This window comes from Lissotriton helveticus, chromosome 11 (assembly GCF_964261635.1).
Source record: "Lissotriton helveticus chromosome 11, aLisHel1.1, whole genome shotgun sequence".
Classification (NCBI taxonomy): domain Eukaryota; kingdom Metazoa; phylum Chordata; class Amphibia; order Caudata; family Salamandridae; genus Lissotriton; species Lissotriton helveticus.
In genome coordinates this window covers 592645903-592667188 of record NC_136072.1, presented here as the reverse complement: position 1 = coordinate 592667188, position 21286 = coordinate 592645903, and the positions used below count along the sequence as shown (strand labels likewise).

Here is a 21286-nt window from a genome sequence, read left to right as displayed (position 1 = left end):
TGGTGACGGCAGGCTTGACATGAATGCTGCAATATTGCGGAGGTGAAACAGTGATAGTTGGATAAGCAGCAAAGGAGGTTCTTTTCCATTCCCATTCAACAGTGTACAGAAACATACACATTAGTAGGTTGTGAATATTAAAAAGAAAGCTGAAAAGAAAATGTATTCCAATCATTGATAAGTCTTGTGAAAATTCATACACTCTTGGTCAAGTCATCTACTCTATTTTACTTAACTTACAGGGATGAATTAATCGAATGATTTATTATTTGTAAATCCAGCAGCACATATTCATCCTGAGTTGAATACTAAATCCTTTTGTGTTCAAAAGTCTTAATTTCTATTCCCCCCTTGGTTACCCCATAATTAATCTTGTTTGATTCTGTATTCCTCTTGACATAAACCAAGTGGGAAAGTGCCCTAAGCCACAAAATGGCTTCCAATTATTTTTCATCTCAAACTTATTAGACTGGTTTGTAATTCATTTTTGCAACTTCAGAAGGAGAACATTTAACCTATTAAGTCAAGATCTGTGTTCTGTAGGTGCACCTATGCATTATTGCTGGCAAAGCATGGCAGTCATTATGAGACATATGTTTAAATACTCACAGTATGATAATGTACTGCAATTATCAAGTTCTGAAGCGTTGAGCTACTTGAGGCAGAAAGTAACGATTCAATAGCGTGAAACTGTGCTGCATATCCCACTTTGATCGTTATTAATGTTGACTGCTACTACCAAGGCATTATGAAGTAAAAAAACATCAGCAGCACAAGTCAGAGAAGTAGAGTGGTTCAACAGCTAAATTCAACCAGACATCTAGGCAAAAAATAAATCTAACGAGGGGAAGCAAGACAGGGGAAGAGTAAAACAAAGTTTGTCACAGCATAAAGGATTTTTTAAAACATCTCAGATTTGAAACCAGGCCAAAATTCCCAGAAGTAGATAGTTTAAATGGAGCTAAGCAAAACCTCCAATTAAGTGCCAAAGTGTCAAGTACCTAAGAAGTCTATATGAAAAACTAAAACCAACATTATGCTACCTAATAGTGAGATACACATGGGTTTTGGCCACAGGAGGTTTAAATGTCCCACTAAATCAGAAGGAAGCCAAGGGGTCTTATGTGTAAACTCGGTTGTCTAGAAACTACAGTATACCATTAAATCATGAATGAAAATCTTGTAAGTATCTAATTGGCCATTTTTGCTTCCTGATGTAGGTATCCTCAAGTCCAGGATAATTATCTGTTTTTTGTTGTTCTTGTAACCAGAGAGTTTCCTATTGGTAGCAGTGGATGTTTTAAATACATTGAAAGTGGCCTGGTGGTATGCTTTTTTTGTACTTGTTTTCAATAACTGTGCTGTGGAACCCCTTAGAGATAGTAGAGTTACAGCATATTTCTTGGGGCTGTTGGGTCTTGAAAAATTATGTCAGCTCCAATTTCTGAAAGTAGAGGCTCTCTCCAGATGGCTGATTTATAGACAGAGACTGCATTCACAACCAGTGATGCTGCAGATAACCCAGTTCTTTCCGGGCTGCGGATGCAGATCTGGCAGGCAGTGGATGCATCAGTGTTCCAAAAACTCCTCCTCTGCTACACTGACCAACAAACCGCTTTAGTTTTCCCTCAGGCTTATGCCTGTCCAGTGGGAGGCAGGATCTAAAGTTTCCTCTTGGGTTGGCGGGCGTTCAAGTCCTACTGATGGGTCTTTCAAATTATTCAGAACAGCTATGTCCTTTCCTTTCTTTCAGATCCACCGAATATCTCTCCCATACCAGAAGGGATTTCAGAGGAGCACCTGTCCATCCTCCAACAGAAGGATCACCTCTTGCTTTCCAAATGAGCTATAGCGAAAGTACCAGACTCTGAGAAAAGGGGTTGTTGTTACTCTCAATATTTCCTCATTCCAAAAGAAGATGGGGGCCGTGGGCATATTTTGGACCTCATGGCAACTGGATTGAGACCCTGGACTTGCAGGACACTTATTATCATACATCTGTTCTGTTGTCCAACAGACGTTACCTATGGTTCAGAGTGGGCCAGGAGCATTTTCAGTTTACCATGCTCCCTTTTGGCCTCACCAGTGCCCCATGGGTGTGTACAAAAGTGATGGTGGTAGTTGCTGTCATCTTCAGAGGTCGGGAATCACTGTATTCTTGTTCTTCAACAAACGGTTGCAGAAAGCTGGCTTGCTGCAGTCTGTCTTGGACAGTCTCCGATGACTCCATGAATCCTGACATCATTGGGTTTCACCATCGGTGAGCTGGAATCCCACTTTATTCCATCTTAGATGCTTCCCTTCATTGAGGAATTCCTGCATATGGTGGAGTTTGGGGCTTTTCCTCCATTCTGGCTCTTATCCCAATGTTTGCTCCTGGATCCAAGTACGGCTTGGTCTGAGGGTGCCTGGCCTTGTGCATCCTCCTTATCAGCCACGCCAGGTGGCAAATGAGGCAATTGAAGTCCCAGTGGGTCCAGCACCTTGGCTGCCTCTCAAATACTGTCCAGATCTTAGAGGAGGCAGCTCAAGACTTACAGGAGTGGTCGACTGACCGCAATTTGCTCTGCGCTAGACCACTGCCCCATCCGGAGCAGAGAGTGGTGATGAACGCTTCACTGCTGAATTGATGGAAGAGCGGGCTATCTGGGGTATGTCGGATGAGAAGACTGGTTTACCAATGGAGGGCCATCTCTGCATCATTCTTCTGGAGCTGCAGGCCATTCATTTGCCTCTCAAGTTCTTTCTGCCGTCCATTAAAGGGAGCCTGTTGCAGGTTCTCCTAGACAACGCAGTTGCCAAATGGCACTGCAACAAACGAGCCAGGATGGGGTACTGGATCCTGTTCTAGGAGGCCTTGCTTCTGTGGAGATGGTTGCATCGCCAGGGTGTCTTGGTGGTCGTCTGGCAGATCACAAGTGACGGCTACATCCTGGGGTAGCACAGGGCATCTTCTAACAGTGGGGAGAACTCTGGCTACATTTCTGTTCCCCCTTTAAAGGACAAGGTCACCGGTTTACGTGGTGGAGTTTATGCAACTGCATTTTTTAGTAGACAGATTCCAGCTAGGTTTGAGCAAGGGTTATCTGTACGCCTTTGTGCTATTTCCTGTCTTGCCTCGAGATTTGAAGGAGATCAGGAATGAATGGAAGCAAGTTATCCTGGTGGTCCCGGATTGGGCAAGGAGAATGTGGTACTAAGAACTCCTAAGCATGAGCATCTATCCTCCGATCAGGATGCCACTTTAGTAGGACTTCCTGTCTCACCAATAGGAAAGATTCCTTCATCTATATCTGTGCAATATTTTGATTTGAGGCCTGAAGTCGTGGATGTCATCCTTGCTGCTTGACACCCCTCCACAAAATCTATTTAAGTTGGGCACTGGGACAAACCAGTGACCTGGTGCAGTACCTGACATACAGTCAGTCTCACTAAGGGTAAAGCTGTCGGACGTTCTTTTACTTGTTTTGTCTTTAGCCCTGCAAGACCTTGCAATGAGCACTATAAAAGGTTATTTGCATGGTCTTTTGGCCTTTCTTTATTTGCCGGCCAGTTGTCATTGTTCAAATCACCATATTTCCTCTCGTGCACAGTGGGACATAACTTGGTCTTGGCATTTCTCTTGTGTATGCCCTCCTAGCCGACGTAGAGCTGGTCGCTGTGTCTGCTGACCTTGAAGACTATGTGCCTCATTGCGATTTTGTCAGTTCATCGTGTGAGCGAACTACAAGCCATTTGAATGCAACTCTCATTCACCTCAGTCTTCCTAGTCAAACTGGTGCTGAGGACCCAGGTTGCCTTCTTGGTTAAAGTTGTGACTCCTTCCTCACTGGGAATACCATTAGTCTACCAGCTTTCACCCCCCCCCCCTCCACCCCTTCCATACTCCTTGAAAAAGGAGAAACGGTTCCATTGTTTGGACCAAAAAAGGGCTTTAAGCTTTTACATAGATCGTACCAAGGATCGTTGAGTGGATGATCAGCTTTTTTTGTGAGGTTCTAAGTAAGTAAGTAAGAGCTTATAAAGGGAGCGAATGATGAGGCGTCTTGGCGCTGGAGGAAGCAGGAAAGTGCAGCAGTCAGGAGGGGATTGGTCGCTATTGGGGAGGGAAAAACTCCTAAACTGAGACCTTAATGATAGAAGCCTAATATTTGGTGGAAGTTCATTCCAAGGTTTAGCTGTCAGATAACAGAACAAAGAAAGGGAGAAGCAAAAGAGGACCTTATTGAGGTGGATAGTTCTCTTCCTTAAGATGTGCTACTCACTGCCTAAGAAGCAGCACCCAAAAGGTCCGAGAGCCCAGTCCACCAGAGCTCAGGCTGCAACCACTGCGTTGGCACAAGGAGTGCCTGTCAGATTGCAATGTGGGCATAGGTTTTAGTAAGCATTACTGCCTTGAGTGCCAGTCTTGTCGGAAGGACACTTTGTCCACTCTATTTTCCTCTCCCAAGACCGTCCACCTTGGGGAGATGCTGCTTTAGTATCTCTTCTAAGGTGAGGAATCTTCGATTAGAAGTATCCATTAGAAGAACCAGGTACTTACCTTTGGTAAAACCTCAAATGGCCTTAAGTTAGTGATCAGCACACATTTACCAACAATTGACCATGCTCCTCGTCTGAGGGTGCGAAGAAGAAATAGACAAGAAACTGACATAATAAAGCAGGGGTGGCATTTATATGTGGCTCCGCTGTAACTTCTGGGGCAATTTGGAGGCCGTGCAGAGTGGCACAAAGCCCCCAAAGCCCCTAGCGCTGCCCAAGAGCACTGCTATGAATAATCTCTGCATCCAATCTGGCACTTTAGGAATATTCTAACATGAGAAATATGTTGTTAGTTAGAGTATCCACCAGAAAGAGTGTCACCGAACTTGTTTGTTAGCTTCATTCACTAGTTGTATCTTAGCAGACCTGATGCTCACCTGTTCACTATCTTATGGAACGAAAATGTTTTTTATCTCATATTCTAAGTAGCAATTGGTGCTTCTCTGTAGTCCTCCATTTTGTGTTGTTTTGTTGCTAATCAATGTATTTCTGTTTTTTGTCTTCAACTAGGGAGGTTTCAGATTTTGCTTATTCGTTACATTTTATTTCCGCTCTAATGCTTGCAATTGGAAGAGGTGGTGTTTTTTACCATATTTGAGGGCCTTATCTATTTTTTGAGAGCTAAAACCTACAGTGTCTCCCTAGCAGTATAATTGCCTGGGGAACGCCCTTACAATGCGCTGAACCACACATAACGTGTCCCTGCAAGCATAACCACACTTGCCTGAATCACATATGTGCCTTAACCACTCATATGCGTGGTTAAGGCAGATAGCGGTCTAGTGTTCAGGAAGGGTGGGGAGAAGAAGAGGAAGTGTCTCAACAGGAAGCTCTGGACGCGGACAGGTAAGTGGGACTGGGGCCCGTTTCGGGGGGGGGGGGGCTAGCTTTTAGTGGTGGGGTCGCTTTTAGGGCTCAGGGCGGGGGGTGGGGTCTGAGTACTTTTTGGAAGTGGGGCAAGGTTTTAGCGCTCAGGGCGGGATGAGGGGGTCAGGGTAGTTTTAAGAGCTGTGGCTTGGTTTCGGAGTGAGATTTTAGGAGTAGGGAGCGGTTTTAGTGCTCAGGCCGGTGGGGGTTGGCGTATATTTTTTAATTGGGGGCAGGGTTTTACGCTTTAAGGCAGTGGAAGCGATAGGCGTCATTTTATGGGCAGCGCGGGTGTAAGTTTTAGGGCTCAGTTGGTTTACCATACATATCCTTTTACCAATCATGCCTTTACCACGAAATTGTGCGGAAAATGCATTTGTGGTTCAGATGCATTTGTGGTTCAGATGCATTTGTGGTTAGGGCCGTGAGTAGAGGCACGTGCGATTTAGCCATGTGTGCCTCTATCATACAACCTAATTGCCTGCATAGCCTTTCTCAGTGGATCAGTACCCTCCAGCAGTGGCAGCTTGCATAGGTAAGAGCGGTGGGGGTGGGGGGGGGGTGAAGTTGACAGATGGTGGGGTGGGTAAAATTAAATAAAAAAAATAATAAAACCACTTACCTTGCGCTCGCCGCATCGCTGACTCCTAAAAATATGGAATGGGGTGCTTTTACAAAAGAAAACCATTGGGATGCTTTTTTTTTTTTTTAAAAGAACCCCACTCCGTCCTTTCAATTTAATGACGGCTGTGATGGTTGTGCCCCTTTCTTCAGACGAGTCACGGCATGGGGTGCTTTTACAAACAAGCTCTTCCTAGGTCTTGCATTGGCAAGAGTTTAAGCTATTAGCATTGTAAATGACAATGCTTTTTATTTATCTGTTTTGAAAACCAATACATAAATAAAAGGCATTGTCATTTACAATGCCAATAGCTCAAACTCTCGCAAATGTGACACTTCTTGCATTGCAAATGCTTGTTTAATTCTAGCATTGAAGTGGTTACCAGAAACATTATACAATATGATTGTTAAGTTTTACTGCTGATGGGTACATGTCTCTCATTTCACAGGTTTCTTTTAAAGGAGTACGCTCCTGGAGATTTTAGACCAAGTGAATTATAACTGTTTCCCGGCTCATAGAATTTTATAACAATGTAGTGACTGGATATTACATTTTCCTCATTACCCAAGGGCAGTATAGCTGTCCTTACCACTCCTAGGTGATAATACCATGTCAGATTGGTCAGCTACCACAAAAGAACACTGTGCCCATGTTACCTTGATCCCACCTCTATTAGGCCGGCAGTAGTGTAGATAGAATTTCCACAGCTCTAATATGTACTGCAATTTTAGATACTTCTTTAGTATATTGAATAGAAAGCTTTTTATTAAACAAATGTTTTTTTTATTTTTACAAGAGTCTGTTTTCAAATAGGATATGATGGTAGAATGATTTCGTTTGTATCAGTAAACAACAATAAGGGAGTTACACCTAGAGGATATACCCAATACTCAGTGGAGGCAGGTCTGTGTGTTAACCACAATCCAAATGAAGGACTTCCTTTGTCCTTTAGAAGACCCCTCACTCACCAACCTAGTTGGTGACATGCTTCATCATCGGGGTCCCACCCGGATAGCCGAATGCCATCCAGGTGTGCTGCGACACCTGATTACAGTGGAGCGGGATTTAATTTTTATGTGTGAAAAAGGAGGGAACTAAGTGTTATTAAAAATATTCGGTACTGCCCACTTACGTGATTTATTCTGGGGTGTAACGAATAATACTAAAAACAATAAGGCACCTGTTGCCCAATTAGGAAGGCTGTCGGTGAAAAACTATAATACAGGGTGTGTGATTAAAAAGGTCTACATGTTTCTACCTATGTGTAAATTTAACAGGTTTTCGTCAGGACTGTGGAGTACATAAGGGAAGGTGTACGCACGCTAAGGCGCACTCTATCCTCGTATGTGACAAAAGGAGAGACTAAAAATGAATCTCCAAAGAGCTGTTTTCTTCTTTGCTTTGTAGAAAAAAGCCTGTGGAAAAAATGAGGGAAAAAGGGTTGTGGATAAAGAACTAACATATATATAACACACATATAGTACACGATAAGTGATTTGTGATGTACATCATCGTTCATCAAAGATTTGATGTGAGGGACGTGTGAGGTAAGTCCCAGTAACGCGGCAACCAGCGAAATATATACCACGTGGTAGCGCACCCAATGTATCATGGATACAGAGATCGCTTAGTGTCGTAAAACACTTGTGGGCGAAATCGTGGGTGTTGTGTCTCAGTGACTGAGATAGCGAAGTCGTTGTGGTGGTGAAAAACGACATCGCGTGATTAAAACAGCATTCAATCAATACGTAAACAATGTGTGAGTTACAAAAAACCAATCTGGACGTGCCACACCGACCACATAATAACATAAAAGCGAAAAGTGCTTGGTATACGGAGCATGCACAAAAGTGATGTGAGTAGAGGAAGACGGAACGTCTTACTGGGAGCGTTACTACTCAATGCTCCATGAGCGAACTCGCGACTGGCACTTTCCTCGTTACGATCTGGCAAGGAAGTAACACACAGAGTTTGAGGATAAGCCAACATGAAAGAACCCACGAATTATGGGTTCCCCCTAAGTGGGACAGTCTTACTTGTAACAGGAAGGGAGGGCGCCGTTTGCACCTAACCGTCTCCGCGAGTGCTCCGTGTGTTACTGAGCGGAGGCGCCGACGCGGTAGATGAAAGGGAAGCTTCCGGGTTGGGCGCGGTCAGCTCCAACGCGTCATCGGTGTCTTAGCCAATGGGGAGGCTGGGGTGTGGGGGTGTCTGGAGGACTTACATGTGACTACGGGTGGCCAATCAGAGCGGGAGCGTTCGTGGGCTGGTTGTGCATTTTACACTATTATCTCATATTAGATCGAGTGCGACTCGAAATTCAGTAACAGGTGGCTAATCAGAGCGTGAGCGTTCGTGGGCCGGCTGTGCATTTTACAGTATTTAATCGAGTGCGACTCGAAATCCAGCTAGCGTGTCAGTGGGCGATACCAAGTACTTAAAGGAATGTGTTAACTGGATAGCATGATTATATTACACCATTATATTGTACAAAGGTCAGTGGGGGTCATACATGTACAGAAAACAGGATAATTAACAGTGGAATCCCATAGTTTTGCGCGAGGGAACTAGTTCTGTATTGAATTCCAAGGAATATTATCATTAAGGCCGGTCTTGTGTGTGGCCAGTCTGTAGACCCAACGTTGTTCCTTTTCGAAGAGGTTGGACTCTTTCTCAACTTGTTCTATGACAGTCCATTTTATATCATCCGGGCCATGTTTCATAGACAAAAAATGTTCTGTGAGTTTTGTCATTGTTTTTTGACAACGGATCGTACTCCGGTGTTCACATATGCGTAGCTTGATCCTCCTGCTGGTCATGCCAACATACCGTAACTTGCAGGGACAGGTGATTAAGTACACCACATGTGAGCTATTACAATCGGTATGCGATCTGATAGTCCAGATTTTGCCTTCCTCCAAATTCAATGTCTTGGTGTTCTCTGTGAGAGGACAGACACTGCAATTCCCACATTTGTAGTGTCCCATGACTTTGGGTAAGCCCCATGCGTTAAGTACTGTAGGGTCTTCTTCAGTTTTTTTCTTCTTTGGCCTGGTGTTGACTACATTGTCACGTATGCTCCTTGCTCTTTTGTAGGAAAATAAGTGGTTGTCCCATTTCAAATTGCCTGTGTTAATTATCTTCCAATGTTTGTTTATGGATTTGGACACTAGGTTTGATGCGGTACAGAATACGGTAGAATGATTTCTACTCATAAGAAGAATACGTTGTATGCTTTTTATTGTATTGTACTTAACCTTTACGGCACTTGTTGCTGAATAAAGTTTGATCATTCATACTGCCTTTCCATAAGCCTCCCTCCTGAGGCAGTACTCTGGCAAGTGGAGAGCTTGGAAGCTGTCCTCTTCTTCAGGGGAGGAAGTAGGGATAATGTTCTCCCTGGATTCCAAAAACAAGGATACAAAATGAACCTTGGCCTCAGGCTCTGGGCCCAAAGATTCCTTCTGCTTGCAGGTTTGTATTGTGTTCATGAAATGTCAAAAGCAGTTGCGAGGCAAAGAATTTGGAGCAATTGACATATTTCAACATTGACCCAATTCAAAATGATCTTTTTGGCAAGCTATTAAGTCAACACATACTGTTTACCCATCGAGTCCATTCCACAGTGATGAGAATAATGTGAAAAAGAAAATATTCCAAATGCGATACCATTTGAATTTGATTTGCACTTATTAAGTGAGGCGTTCATCAAAGATATTTATCCAATTTTTTTTGCAGGACTAGACTTGGACAAGATAGTAATTGCTATCGATGGAGGCCGTTATGATGTTCTTTTGGGAGAAAGACTGCGTTATGCAGTGTACTGGGAAGAAAAACTTTCCGAAGTGAGGCGTTGCTCCTGGTTTCACAAGGGTGACAAGGATAATAAGTACATTCCTTACACTGAGGATTTCAGTGCAGAGTTGGAGGTAATGTTTTAAAGCGAATTGCGCGAGTGGCTTGTGTTCTTTATATATGTGCTGCAGTTTTTCATGTGTGCATTGAAGTAGTTGCTCATGTACATGTTTCAGACAGTGTATGTGTGTATGTATATTAGTAATGTATATTAGTATTTTATCAAGTCATTGTTGCATCTTCATAAAAATGCCAGACCATTGCCGCAGAAGCCAGTGGAAATAGACCAGCAACTCATATCTCGCCTGTTGTCATGTTTTAGTGGTTTGCCCTCCTTGGACTCATCTTTGCCCTCCTCCTAATGACTTCAGTAGGATCACCCTTCTAGCAAGCATGCACTCTCTTGTGAAATGTTCACATCATTTGACTGTAGTGAAATCATCCACCAAAAAATTGACTTCCTGGTTTCAGTGGTTGCTTTACGTTTATTGCATTCTCCTGTATTCCATATCCCTCACTTTATCCACCTATTTAGTATGACACCCTGCTCTAGACTATAGATATCAAGGTCTTTGCTGACCTTCATCTACCTCGTTAAAAAGATCCTCCTTTGCGCTAGACGAAGAGCTTGTATGCTCTGATGTGCACACAATGACATCTAGATGATGGCTTAGGGTGTTTAGACACTCACTGGTTTCATAACTGTATTCAACCATTTGAGGACTGGGAGGGACGCCTTTCAGTTTATATTTTATGGATGGCGGATATGTTTTGTTTTGTAGCCTGATGATGCTGCAGTTGAATACTACAGTGCTGGCTTTTAACCTGATCTGTGAATTTGTAGGAACCACCTAGTAGTTAAAGTTTAGACTACACATTTCTTACTAGCCAGTTTACTGGAATTAAGAATGTGGCTTCCAAAGCGTCCTTGAATCCTTTTGGTCGAACAATCGAGACCAAGCTCAGGGGAGGGTGATATGAAGGTTATGTTAGCTGCAGTTTAACATTTATTGCACTCACAATAATTATGTCTTATCTCGTTAGGGTTTTTCATTGAAATCAAATACTACTTAATACAAGAAAATAAAGCTTGTCTAGATGTTCTATAAAAGAGGTATATGTCCCTTACACTTTGCTGTCATCGCAGAGCTCTGTCATCTCTGATGAGAGTCCTGCAAGGAGGAGGGGCCGGAGACGGCTATAATGTGCTGTGTATGGCTTCTCTGGTCCCCTTGGACTGACTGGAGGGGGCTCTTCTGTCTGGTGACTCTTCCAGGGCGCATACAGCAGCAGAATCAAGTGCAGAAGCTCAAGTATGATTTCTCAGAGATTGTTGCCATACAGAAAGCAGCAACCATCCACAAAGGTGCAGGTCAGCATACTGCTTACGCTTTCAGGAGCAGGTTTGGAATTTCTATTTCTATTCCTCAGCAAATATGTGCAGCAGCAGAGTTTAAAGTTATGATTGCTATCCAGTTAGTTTGAAATGTGGCTGCATCTGCTTTTTCTCTGTTTTTCTCTCTCTGGGAAGTGTCAAAAGCTATATTTGGCTGGATCTAATGTGTATTCTACGCTAAAGCAAGACAGGAGAACATCTAGTCAATGTAAGGATGTTCTTTCCCACTGTTCCTCGACTGATTTCAGAATCTTCCTCCCAGTTGAGCTCCCCAAGATGGAAGATGTGCTTATTCCCTGTTCACAGGGGAATAGGAAGATGTGTGCAATGGATACAGGGAAAAGTTATGCAAATGGCTCTCTCCGACCTTAGAGGGTAGGGGTTGAGAGGGGAGTTAAGGCAGTCTGGGCTACAATATAAACCCAGAGGCAAGGGCATCCCTTCAAAGGAGAAACATATTTTCTGTCTCTCAAAGGGCACACCACGTTTAGATCACGTTAACACACTCGTAGTAATGCGGTAACGGCCTATTTATCTAAATATATCATAATCCTGAAGTACTGCCAAGCTGTACTCTTAAAAAGAATTATCAACTGACTGCCATCAGCCCTTACCATGCACTAATGATGTGGAGGACATGGTGACTCCAAGACCCATGTTATAGAAACAGTTATGTTTTGTCCTAATAGATTGGTTGGAAATCACTAGAATTGTGTTGAGTGCTCCTGAGATAAACAAGGACGACCTTTGACATGTCAAAAATATAAGGGGTCCCTGAGGGAAAATGAAAGAGCAGCAGAATGGAGCAACTTCTGTTATGAACTTTAATTTCTACATGCAAATGCCTGAAATCTCCTTTGGTGAACCAAGCCCCTTTTTATATGAAAACAATATCAATAAGCGATATAGGAGATCTTGAATTTGCTGGGGACACATCTGAAGTCCTGGATCGTTGGTTTGAAGGAGCTTTTAATGTAGCACTGAGGCACTCTGGCTCTCTGACTTCCCCCTTCCTATTTAGTTTGGGCATAGTGGCACCTTTGTACCGTTAGAGACACGCATTTGCATTGATATTGCAGAAACCCAAACATTGGTCAAGCCATTACTGCCTGCTAATCCAGTACCACTCGTCCTTCACCACTGTTGTAATCAACTTGGTAATGAAGAAAGGGTGCAGCTAAGTGTTATTTTTTTAACCCGTCGGTGTTTGCCTTCCCTGTCCCTTTTTTTCCTAGCTCTATGAGTGAGGCTTGTGCAGGCGTTGTCTGTTTTGTACCTTTCTGTCTGGAAAGTAGTTTCTAGTGCACCTAATGTACTTGGTCCCTCGGCTAAAGAAGGTTGCAACACTCCTGTTGTGTACACAGCATCCATTTTACTTGTTCAGTGTGCCATTGTGAAGGGATTAGAATGCTCCTTCTGTTTACCAAAACAATTTCACTTTGTGAGTGCTTGTTTTCTTGGCTGAAGTCGCCTGATTTAGCAATGAAACCAGTGCCCATTGTGGAAATAGAAGCAACACTTCCAATTATGAGTTTCTTAACACCAGCCAATGTAAACCTATGCAATATTAACTTACACATGCTTTTATTTGATATTTTATTTTTCGTTTTAAAACCCTTTAATTGTTTTTATTAATTTAATTGCGTTTTCATACGTTTATTAGATACAAAGCCATTTCTGTGCATTGCTTATTAGAGAAACTATTCATTCACCCCGATCTGAATCTTCTAGGAGTATGAAAAATACCATAATTATTTGGTTTTAGGCATCTGTATTCATAATCTTTTGATAAGGCAGTGATACATATCACACATATATTTACACACTGCAGTCATCTAAAACTTGTACAATTGACTGCGCTGTAGGTGCATTGTTGCTTTATTTTGTTACTATTGTCAATTAAATGGTGACACCTGCGTAAGTTGTATTTTAATATTTGAGATTGGTAAACTTAGTGTCTCTCCAACTATATTCTTTCTCCGGCTCATAGTGGATGAATGTAATGTATAAAAGTACTTTTGATACTGTAATCAGTATCTTGTCAATTTGAATAGGAACAAAATAAATAAAATATATAGACTAATCCATGTAAGAATTATGTCGGGTTTTCATATTTATTACTTGATGGGTTCAGAGACGGGTGAATTGTTTTTAGAGTAAGCAAAACCACGCAAAATACGTTGTACATTATAAGCAGACATCAAAAGTGTTGGAGTAAATATTAAAATCTTCGTAGTTTTTAAATGTAAGCACTCAATAAAAATAAACTGATTCTAAGTGGACCTTTTGCTCCAATTACGTTATTTGTGATTGTCTGCCATTGTTTATCGCTTTTGGAATCCTTGCACAATAGATTTGTTTATATTTTACTCACAAGCATCTTTGTCAGCATGGGTTAGACAATACTTTATGTGGAGAAAATAAACTATTTGGGGAGGGCATTGAGCTTCACTTGCTCAATAGTGGATGATTTCCACACTTACACGTCTTCACAGTTATTATTCTAAGATTTGGACGTTTTGTATTTTATTTAAACAGGGATACAAATGAGTAAGAAACGAATTGGCTATATGTAGCATTTACTTGTAAAAATATCAATTAATGCAGAACGTTTTTATGCTTTTATCGATTGTTTTAGAATAGGTAAATGACGCCGACATAATGTCTCAATCATTCTGTAGTTGTTTCGATTCATTGCTTTGTTGTTAGAATTCCATTTGTAAGATAAGTTATGTTCTGTTTTCTAACAGGAGGCTTACAAGCTTGCCGTGACACAGAATCAGTGGAAGCAAACACTTTCGTCTCCCTATAGAGATGTCATCATACTGCACAACCCAAAGGTAAAGCCAATATAATGAATTCAATGTTTCAGAGAGAAGAACCAGGTAAATCTATGACCCAATTGATGTGAACATTTGTGAGTAGTTTGGACTTACTCATGATTGGACTGGAAACTTTTGCAACACTGGAATTTCCCTGTAGGCTGCAAGCTTGGAGGCTTGTTTAAGAGAAGGGTGCACTGCCATAATCCAGGCATGTTACCATGACCTCACTATAGTCAAGTTCATCTGTGGAGTGGGACTGGGTTGACAGTTGCCAGGGTTGATTTGGTTTCCAGTCCAGCCTTGGCCTTACTATCGATTTAGGTCTGACTCCTGAATATCGCAAGTAAGACACTTATTCATAGAAGGAAAAAGATATGTGCCTTGGATCCTTGTTCTTTCATCTCCTCTATGTTTGCAGACTAGAAACCAATACTGAGCTGTGTTGGCTTTTTGATCAACGTCCCTTGAAAAGATTCTGCAGACCTGTGGGAGGGCGGGCTTGATGAACAGGCGTGGAGGCTTAAGTATGGGTTTAGAAGTAGATTTATTAATAAAAGTAGAGGCAGTAGGTTGTTGAGATATAGTTATTGGAGGCTCTTTCTCTTCATCTGATGATCCCCGTGAACTGGTCTGGTCTGATGAAGATAGGGGTTTTGTCCGGTCTTCTGGTGGTCCTTGGCCGTGGTGTTCACCCCGGAGGCTCATAGGAGAACAAAGAGATGGAGAAAGGGGCTGTCAGAATGGTTTTATGGTACTGTTTCAGGGAAATACTGTAATCACAACACCAGGTGCACTGGGTTTGTTAAGGTGCCTTGAGCGAGGAAAGAGCCAACCACCAAGAATAAGGCGAATATAGTGTCAACCACCAAGAATAAGGCGAATATAGTGTCAAGAATAAGACCAAGATAAGGTTCTTAGAGGTCTAATATAACTATAAACTACGAAAACCAAGACCTATCTCTGGTATGGTATTCAGTGTAACAAAGTCACATTCAATTCTACAATATAAGGGTGTACGCTCTCAGGTGGAACAAGTGTGGGATCATTTAGACTAGGGCGTATGAAATCACAAAGGGTTGCACTGGGATGGTCCCTCTGTTATACGCTACTGCAAGAGTCCCTCCCGCTCCTTCTCCACCCTCCTCCCGCTCCTTCTCCACCCTCCTCCTACTCGCTCCCAAGCCACCGACACTAACCTGTCTCCGCCGTAACTCTCCTGAGTCACGGCCGCTCCCCAGCCACCTCCGGACACCACCAGTCTTCGGACCAGGTCTCTTCACCGTCCTCGAGGTTATCCGGCATCCAGGTCTTCTCTGGGTCGGGTCCCGCGTCTTCTCTCCCCTGGTCGGGTCCCGCGTCTTCTCTCCGCTGGTTGGGTCCCGCGTCTTTTCTCCACTGGTCGGGTCCCGCGTCTTCTCTCCACTGGTCGGGTCCCGCGTCTTCTCTCCGCTGGTCGGGTCCCGCGTCTTCTCTCCGCTGGTCGGGTCCCGCGTCTTCTCGGTCTGCCTCACGCTCTGTTTCCCCTCCTGTTATTGGTCCGGGGGTTCCTCTTCCGGTTCGCGAGGCCGGGACTTCCGGGTTACAGCTCTGTCCGCGATCCTGTGGAAACAGAGCAGAGGAGTCTGTATGTCGGGGACTCGAAAACCGGTATGGAACCGTCATCCCTTGGGTAAGGATACTGCTCCGCTCGGTATCTGTCTCACATCCCCTTGCTGTCTTTCTTCTGAGGGGCTGTGACTCTTGTGGATATCTTGATAGATAATCAGCATTCCCTTGATCTTGCCCTTTCCTATGTTGAGTATGGAATCTATACGGTTGTAAGGACAGAAACCATCTCAATACTCTCTCATTGTGACCTTTATTTCTGGCTAACCATTCTAATGGTGCATGGTCCGTGTACAAAGTGAACTCTCTCCCCTCCAGATAATATCGCAAGGTTTCTATTGCCCATTTGATGGCGAGGGCTTCTTTCTCGATAGTTGCATAATTTTTTTCTCGAAGAAAGAGTTTACGGCTAATGTATAGGATAGGTTTTTTTCCCTGAGGGGTCTCTTGAGAAAGAACCGCCCCTAACCCCTGGTCTGAGGCGTCCGTTTGAAGGACAAAAGGACGTGAATAATCTGGACTGATTAGAACAGTGTCCGATGTTAGAGATTGTTTCAGAACTTCAAAGGACTGTCCCACATCACCAGGAGGGCATTGTAATATCTGTTCCGTTTTACAGTTCTTCTGTAAAAGGTCAGTCAGGGGTGCTGCCATCTGGGAAAACTGAGGGATAAATCTCCTATAGTACCCTAGCAACCCCAGAAATGCTCTCAAATCTTTCTTTGTTTTGGGAAATGGTATCTGGGAAATAGCCGATAGTTTCGACGGTTGTGGTCTTATAACCCCTTCCCCTAGTAAGTATCCTAGGTACTTGACTGTTTGCGCTGCCAAATGACTTTTGGCTGGATTTATCCTCAAACCTTGGGTACCTAGGGTTTGCACGATTGTGGTGAGGTGGGTCAAATGTTGTTCCCATGTGTCGCTGTATATGACGATATCATCAATGTATGCTCCAGCAAAGTCATCATAAGGCCTTAGAATCATATTCATGGCTCTCTGAAATGTCGCAGGCGCCCCATGTAAGCCAAAAGGCAACATTCGAAAGTGGTACAAACCGTCGGGCGTGGAAAAAGCTGTTTTTTCCCTGTCTTCTACTTTTAAAGGTATTTGCCAATAACCTTTACACAGGTCTAGAGTGCTGATATATTTGGCTTTTCCTATTCTTTCTACCATTTCGTCCACTCGTGCGAGAGGATAGGTATCGAACTCAGAGATCTTGTTTACCTCTCTAAAGTCAATACAAAATCTAACTGATCCGTCTGGCTTAGGCACGAGTACTATGGGGGAATTCCATTCACTCTTGGATGGTTCAATTATCCCCATCTGTAACATTTTCTGTACTTCCTCTCTTATTGTTTGTCGCCTTGCTTCGGGTATGCGGTAGGGTCTTAATCTAACACGCTTATTAGGTGGTGTTTTTATGGCATGTTCAATAAGATTTGTCACCCCCGGGGTAGTGGAAAAGACAAAATCAAGAGGTTGTAACACCTCAATTAATTCCTCCTGTAAGGCCTTGGGTAACTCTGGGTCTATGCATTGGGTAAACAGGGGCACCGGGGTTTCTACACTGTGAACTGCCGTTGGAGCTGGTCCTTCCCATTTCTTCAACAAATTCACATGATAAATTTGTGAAATTCTTTTATTGCTGTCTACTTCTATGCGGTAGGTCACAGGGGTGACTTGTTGGAGTACTGTGTAGGGACCCTGCCACTGTCCTAACAGTTTCTGGTCCGATGAGGACATCATAAGTAACACGAGATCCCCCACCTGGAAGGTCCTCAGTTTGGCCCCTTTGTCATATTGGATCTTTTGTGCATTCTGTGCGCTTTCTAAATTGTTTCTGACTATCTCTCGTATTTGTTGTAAATGGGTTTTTAGATTGGAGACGTACTCTGGTAAGGGTTTTGTGTTATCTCGTTCAGTCTCCCACTGTTCTCGGGCCATGTCTAAGAGAGTACGGGGTTTGTGCCCGTAAAGCAACTCGAAGGGGGAATATCCGGTACTCTTTTGTTCCTTACACCTGATGGCAAAGAGTGCTAAGGGAATAATATCCTCCCACCTTCTAGTTTCGAGGTCCAGCAGTTTCTTGAGGGTGGCTTTGATAGTGACATTATACCTTTCCACCAATCCATCCGTTTGTGGATGATAGGCAGATGTTCTAATTTGTTTTATCCCTAACTGTTTACATACGTCTTTCATTAGTTTGGAAACAAAAGGGGTTCCCTGATCTGTTAAGATTTCTTTGGGAAATCCCTCCCTAGAGAAAACTCCAATCATAGCTTTGGCAATGTTAGTAGTGTCAGGTCGACGGAGGGGTATGGCCTCAGGGAATCTAGTGGCATAATCGACCATAACCAACACATATCTATATCCACTTCGAGAGGGTAACAGGGGGCCGATTATATTCATACCCACTCGACTGAATGGGTCATTGATGATAGGAAGTGGTAACAATGGAGCTCTGGGGGTATGATACCGACTATGTCGCTGACAAATAGGACATTCTCTACAATATCTCTTTACTTGCTGATAAATCCCCGGCCAGTAGAAGTTTTCTACAATGGTTTTCTCAGTTTTATCTGGCCCGAAATGGCCCCCTAAAAGGTGACTATGGGCCAGGTATAAAACCTTTTCTCGAAAGGGCTCTGGTACTAGTAACTGGGCTTTGTGGTCGGCGCCACCTTTCCGATACAACAATCCATTCCTAATAAAAAAATATGGACCTACATGTTGAGGGTCTTCATCTTCAAGTGCATTTTTTCATGCCTCCTGAAGTACAGGGTCTTCTCGCTGTGCAGCATGGAAATTGCGGTCTGTTTCCCATGGATTTTCTATTGAAATGGCTGGCATTACCAGGGACTTTAGTCCTTTCTCAGCCCTTTTCTGACTTCGGCTTTTCCGGGGTTTAGAAGGCGGCCATTCTTTGTCTGTATCGTTAGAAAAGGGAGCTGTATCTAGCCATTCATTTCCTTCCTCTGTTCCAGATTCCTGCAGTAACTGAGGTAGCTTGGCGTAATCATTACCAAGTATGGCTTGCTCAGGTAGTCAGGGAATTAGACCTACAGTTAGGGACGTTCCTTTATCCTGAGGATGTTGAATCAACACCTTAGCGGTAGGGTAAGGTTTGGTGTCGCCATGTACGCATTTAATAGCCACCATGCCCTCATTGGGACCAATGTTACCCAAGTCCTGAGGTCGGACTACGCTATGTAGGCATCCCGTGTCAGCTAATGCTGTAACTGGTTGTCCATTCACGGATACAGTACATTTGTAAGGAGGAAGTTTCTTGTTGGGGGGAGAACAATAATAATTACGTGCCACTCCTATTTCCATAGGTTCCTCTCGTTGTGGGCAAAATCTGGCTATATGTCCCATTCCCCCACATTGGAAACACTGCGGTCCAGTTACAGGAGGTCTGATGAACGGGACACTGGGCATGGGTGTGCTAGGAACAAGAGCAAGTGGTTAAGGTTTCTTTGCTACAAGAGGTCTGGTCGGCCTATGAACAGGATGTCCCCCTGTTTTCCCTACGTTTTCCTCTCTACCCTTCTGGAAATCTTGAGCCCTGCTATAAGCGCTAGCTATCTCAACGGCCGTCTCTAAAGTGAGGTTCGCCTGTTGTCGAACCCAACGTTGAATAGGGGGATGCAAAGAGGTTAGGTATTGTTCCAGATATATCTTTGCCATGATGCCATCCTTATCTGTAGAGGCAGGTTTTAGCCAACGGTCTGCCATATCTTTTACTCTAAAGTAAAGAGCACGAGGTGTCTCTTGTGGACCTTCTTTCATTTGTCGTAGCTTGATTCTATAGGTTTCATCGTCGATTCCCAGTCTCTCTAGGATGCATTTTTTTATCTCTGCATAGGGGACTGTTCCCTGAAGAGTGGCAGCTTGGTAAGCGGCCTGTAAGTCTCCTGATATCAAAGGCCCCAAATACTGACCCCATTTATCTGTGGGCCACGAGGCGGCACTTGCCATGCGTTCGAAATTACTGAAGAAAAAGTCTGGATCTTCTCCAGCTACATATCGTTGTAGGACTACTGAGGGCAAAGTGGTTGGACCTCTCTGTTGTCCAAGAGCCGTAGTGAGTTTGTCCATAACTGCCCCTTGTGTCTGTTCTTGACCAGCGAGGACTTGGTGTAATTTTCCTCGATCTTCCTCGACAACAGTCAAGAAACGTTCCATGACCTTCCCCAAATGTTCCTGGTTTTCGGCCATCTTTGCTAGAGCAGCCTCCAATTCGCCTTTGGATCCCACTTCTGACACCACTTGTGGGAGGGCGGGCTTGATGAACAGGCATGGAGGCTTAAGTATGGGTTTAGAAGTAGATTTATTAATAAAAGTAGAGGAAGTAGGTTGTTGAGATATAGTTATTGGAGGCTCTTTCTCTTCATCTGATGATCCCCGTGAACTGGTCTGGTCTGATGAAGATAGGGGTTTTGTCCGGTCTTCTGGTGGTCCTTGGCCGTGGTGTTCACCCCGGAGGCTCATAGGAGAACAAAGAGATGGAGAAAGGGGCTGTCAGAATGGTTTTATGGTACTGTTTCAGGGAAATACTGTAATCACAACACCAGGTGCACTGGGTTTGTTAAGGTGCCTTGAGCGAGGAAAGAGCCAACCACCAAGAATAAGGCGAATATAGTGTCAACCACCAAGAATAAGGCGAATATAGTGTCAAGAATAAGACCAAGATAAGGTTCTTAGAGGTCTAATATAACTATAAACTACGAAAACCAAGACCTATCTCTGGTATGGTATTCAGTGTAACAAAGTCACATTCAATTCTACAATATAAGGGTGTACGCTCTCAGGTGGAACAAGTGTGGGATCATTTACACTAGGGCGTATGAAATCACAAAGGGTTGCACTGGGATGGTCCCTCTGTTATACGCTACTGCAAGAGTCCCTCCCGCTCCTTCTCCACCCTCCTCCCGCTCCTTCTCCACCCTCCTCCTACTCGCTCCCAAGCCACCGACACTAACCTGTCTCCGCCGTAACTCTCCTGAGTCACGGCCGCTCCCCAGCCACCTCCGGACACCACCAGTCTTCGGACCAGGTCTCTTCACCGTCCTCGAGGTTATCCGGCATCCAGGTCTTCTCTGGGTCGGGTCCCGCGTCTTCTCTCCCCTGGTCGGGTCCCGCGTCTTCTCTCCGCTGATCGGGTCCCGCGTCTTCTCTCCACTGGTCGGGTCCCGCGTCTTCTCTCCACTGGTCGGGTCCCGCGTCTTCTCTCCGCTGGTCGGGTCCCGCGTCTTCTCTCCGCTGGTCGGGTCCCGCGTCTTCTCGGTCTGCCTCACGCTCTGTTTCCCCTCCTGTTATTGGTCCGGGGGTTCCTCTTCCGGTTCGCGAGGCCGGGACTTCCGGGTTACAGCTCTGTCCGCGATCCTGTGGAAACAGAGCAGAGGAGTCTGTATGTCGGGGACTCGAAAACCGGTATGGAACCGTCATCCCTTGGGTAAGGATACTGCTCCGCTCGGTATCTGTCTCACAAGACCACTGCAATTTGGTGCATTAAGTACATCACCTTGGCTCATCCTTTTCTTTAAAAAGGCATTGCTATTTGATTAAGCTATC

At 44.1% G+C, this 21286-nt stretch overlaps 1 protein-coding gene across 4 annotated transcripts in view; it reads left to right on the top strand.

The window, feature by feature from the left end:
* The window catches only part of DDHD2 (DDHD domain containing 2), an 896553-nt gene that overhangs the window by 280612 nt on the left and 594655 nt on the right, over positions 1-21286 (top strand). For all 4 annotated transcript variants that reach the window (XM_078666383.1, XM_078666384.1, XM_078666381.1 and 1 more), the window contains exons 3-4: positions 9770-9960; positions 14033-14122. In XM_078666383.1, the coding sequence (XP_078522509.1) occupies positions 9770-9960; positions 14033-14122 (281 nt within the window). The remainder of the gene's footprint in view (positions 1-9769; positions 9961-14032; positions 14123-21286) is intronic.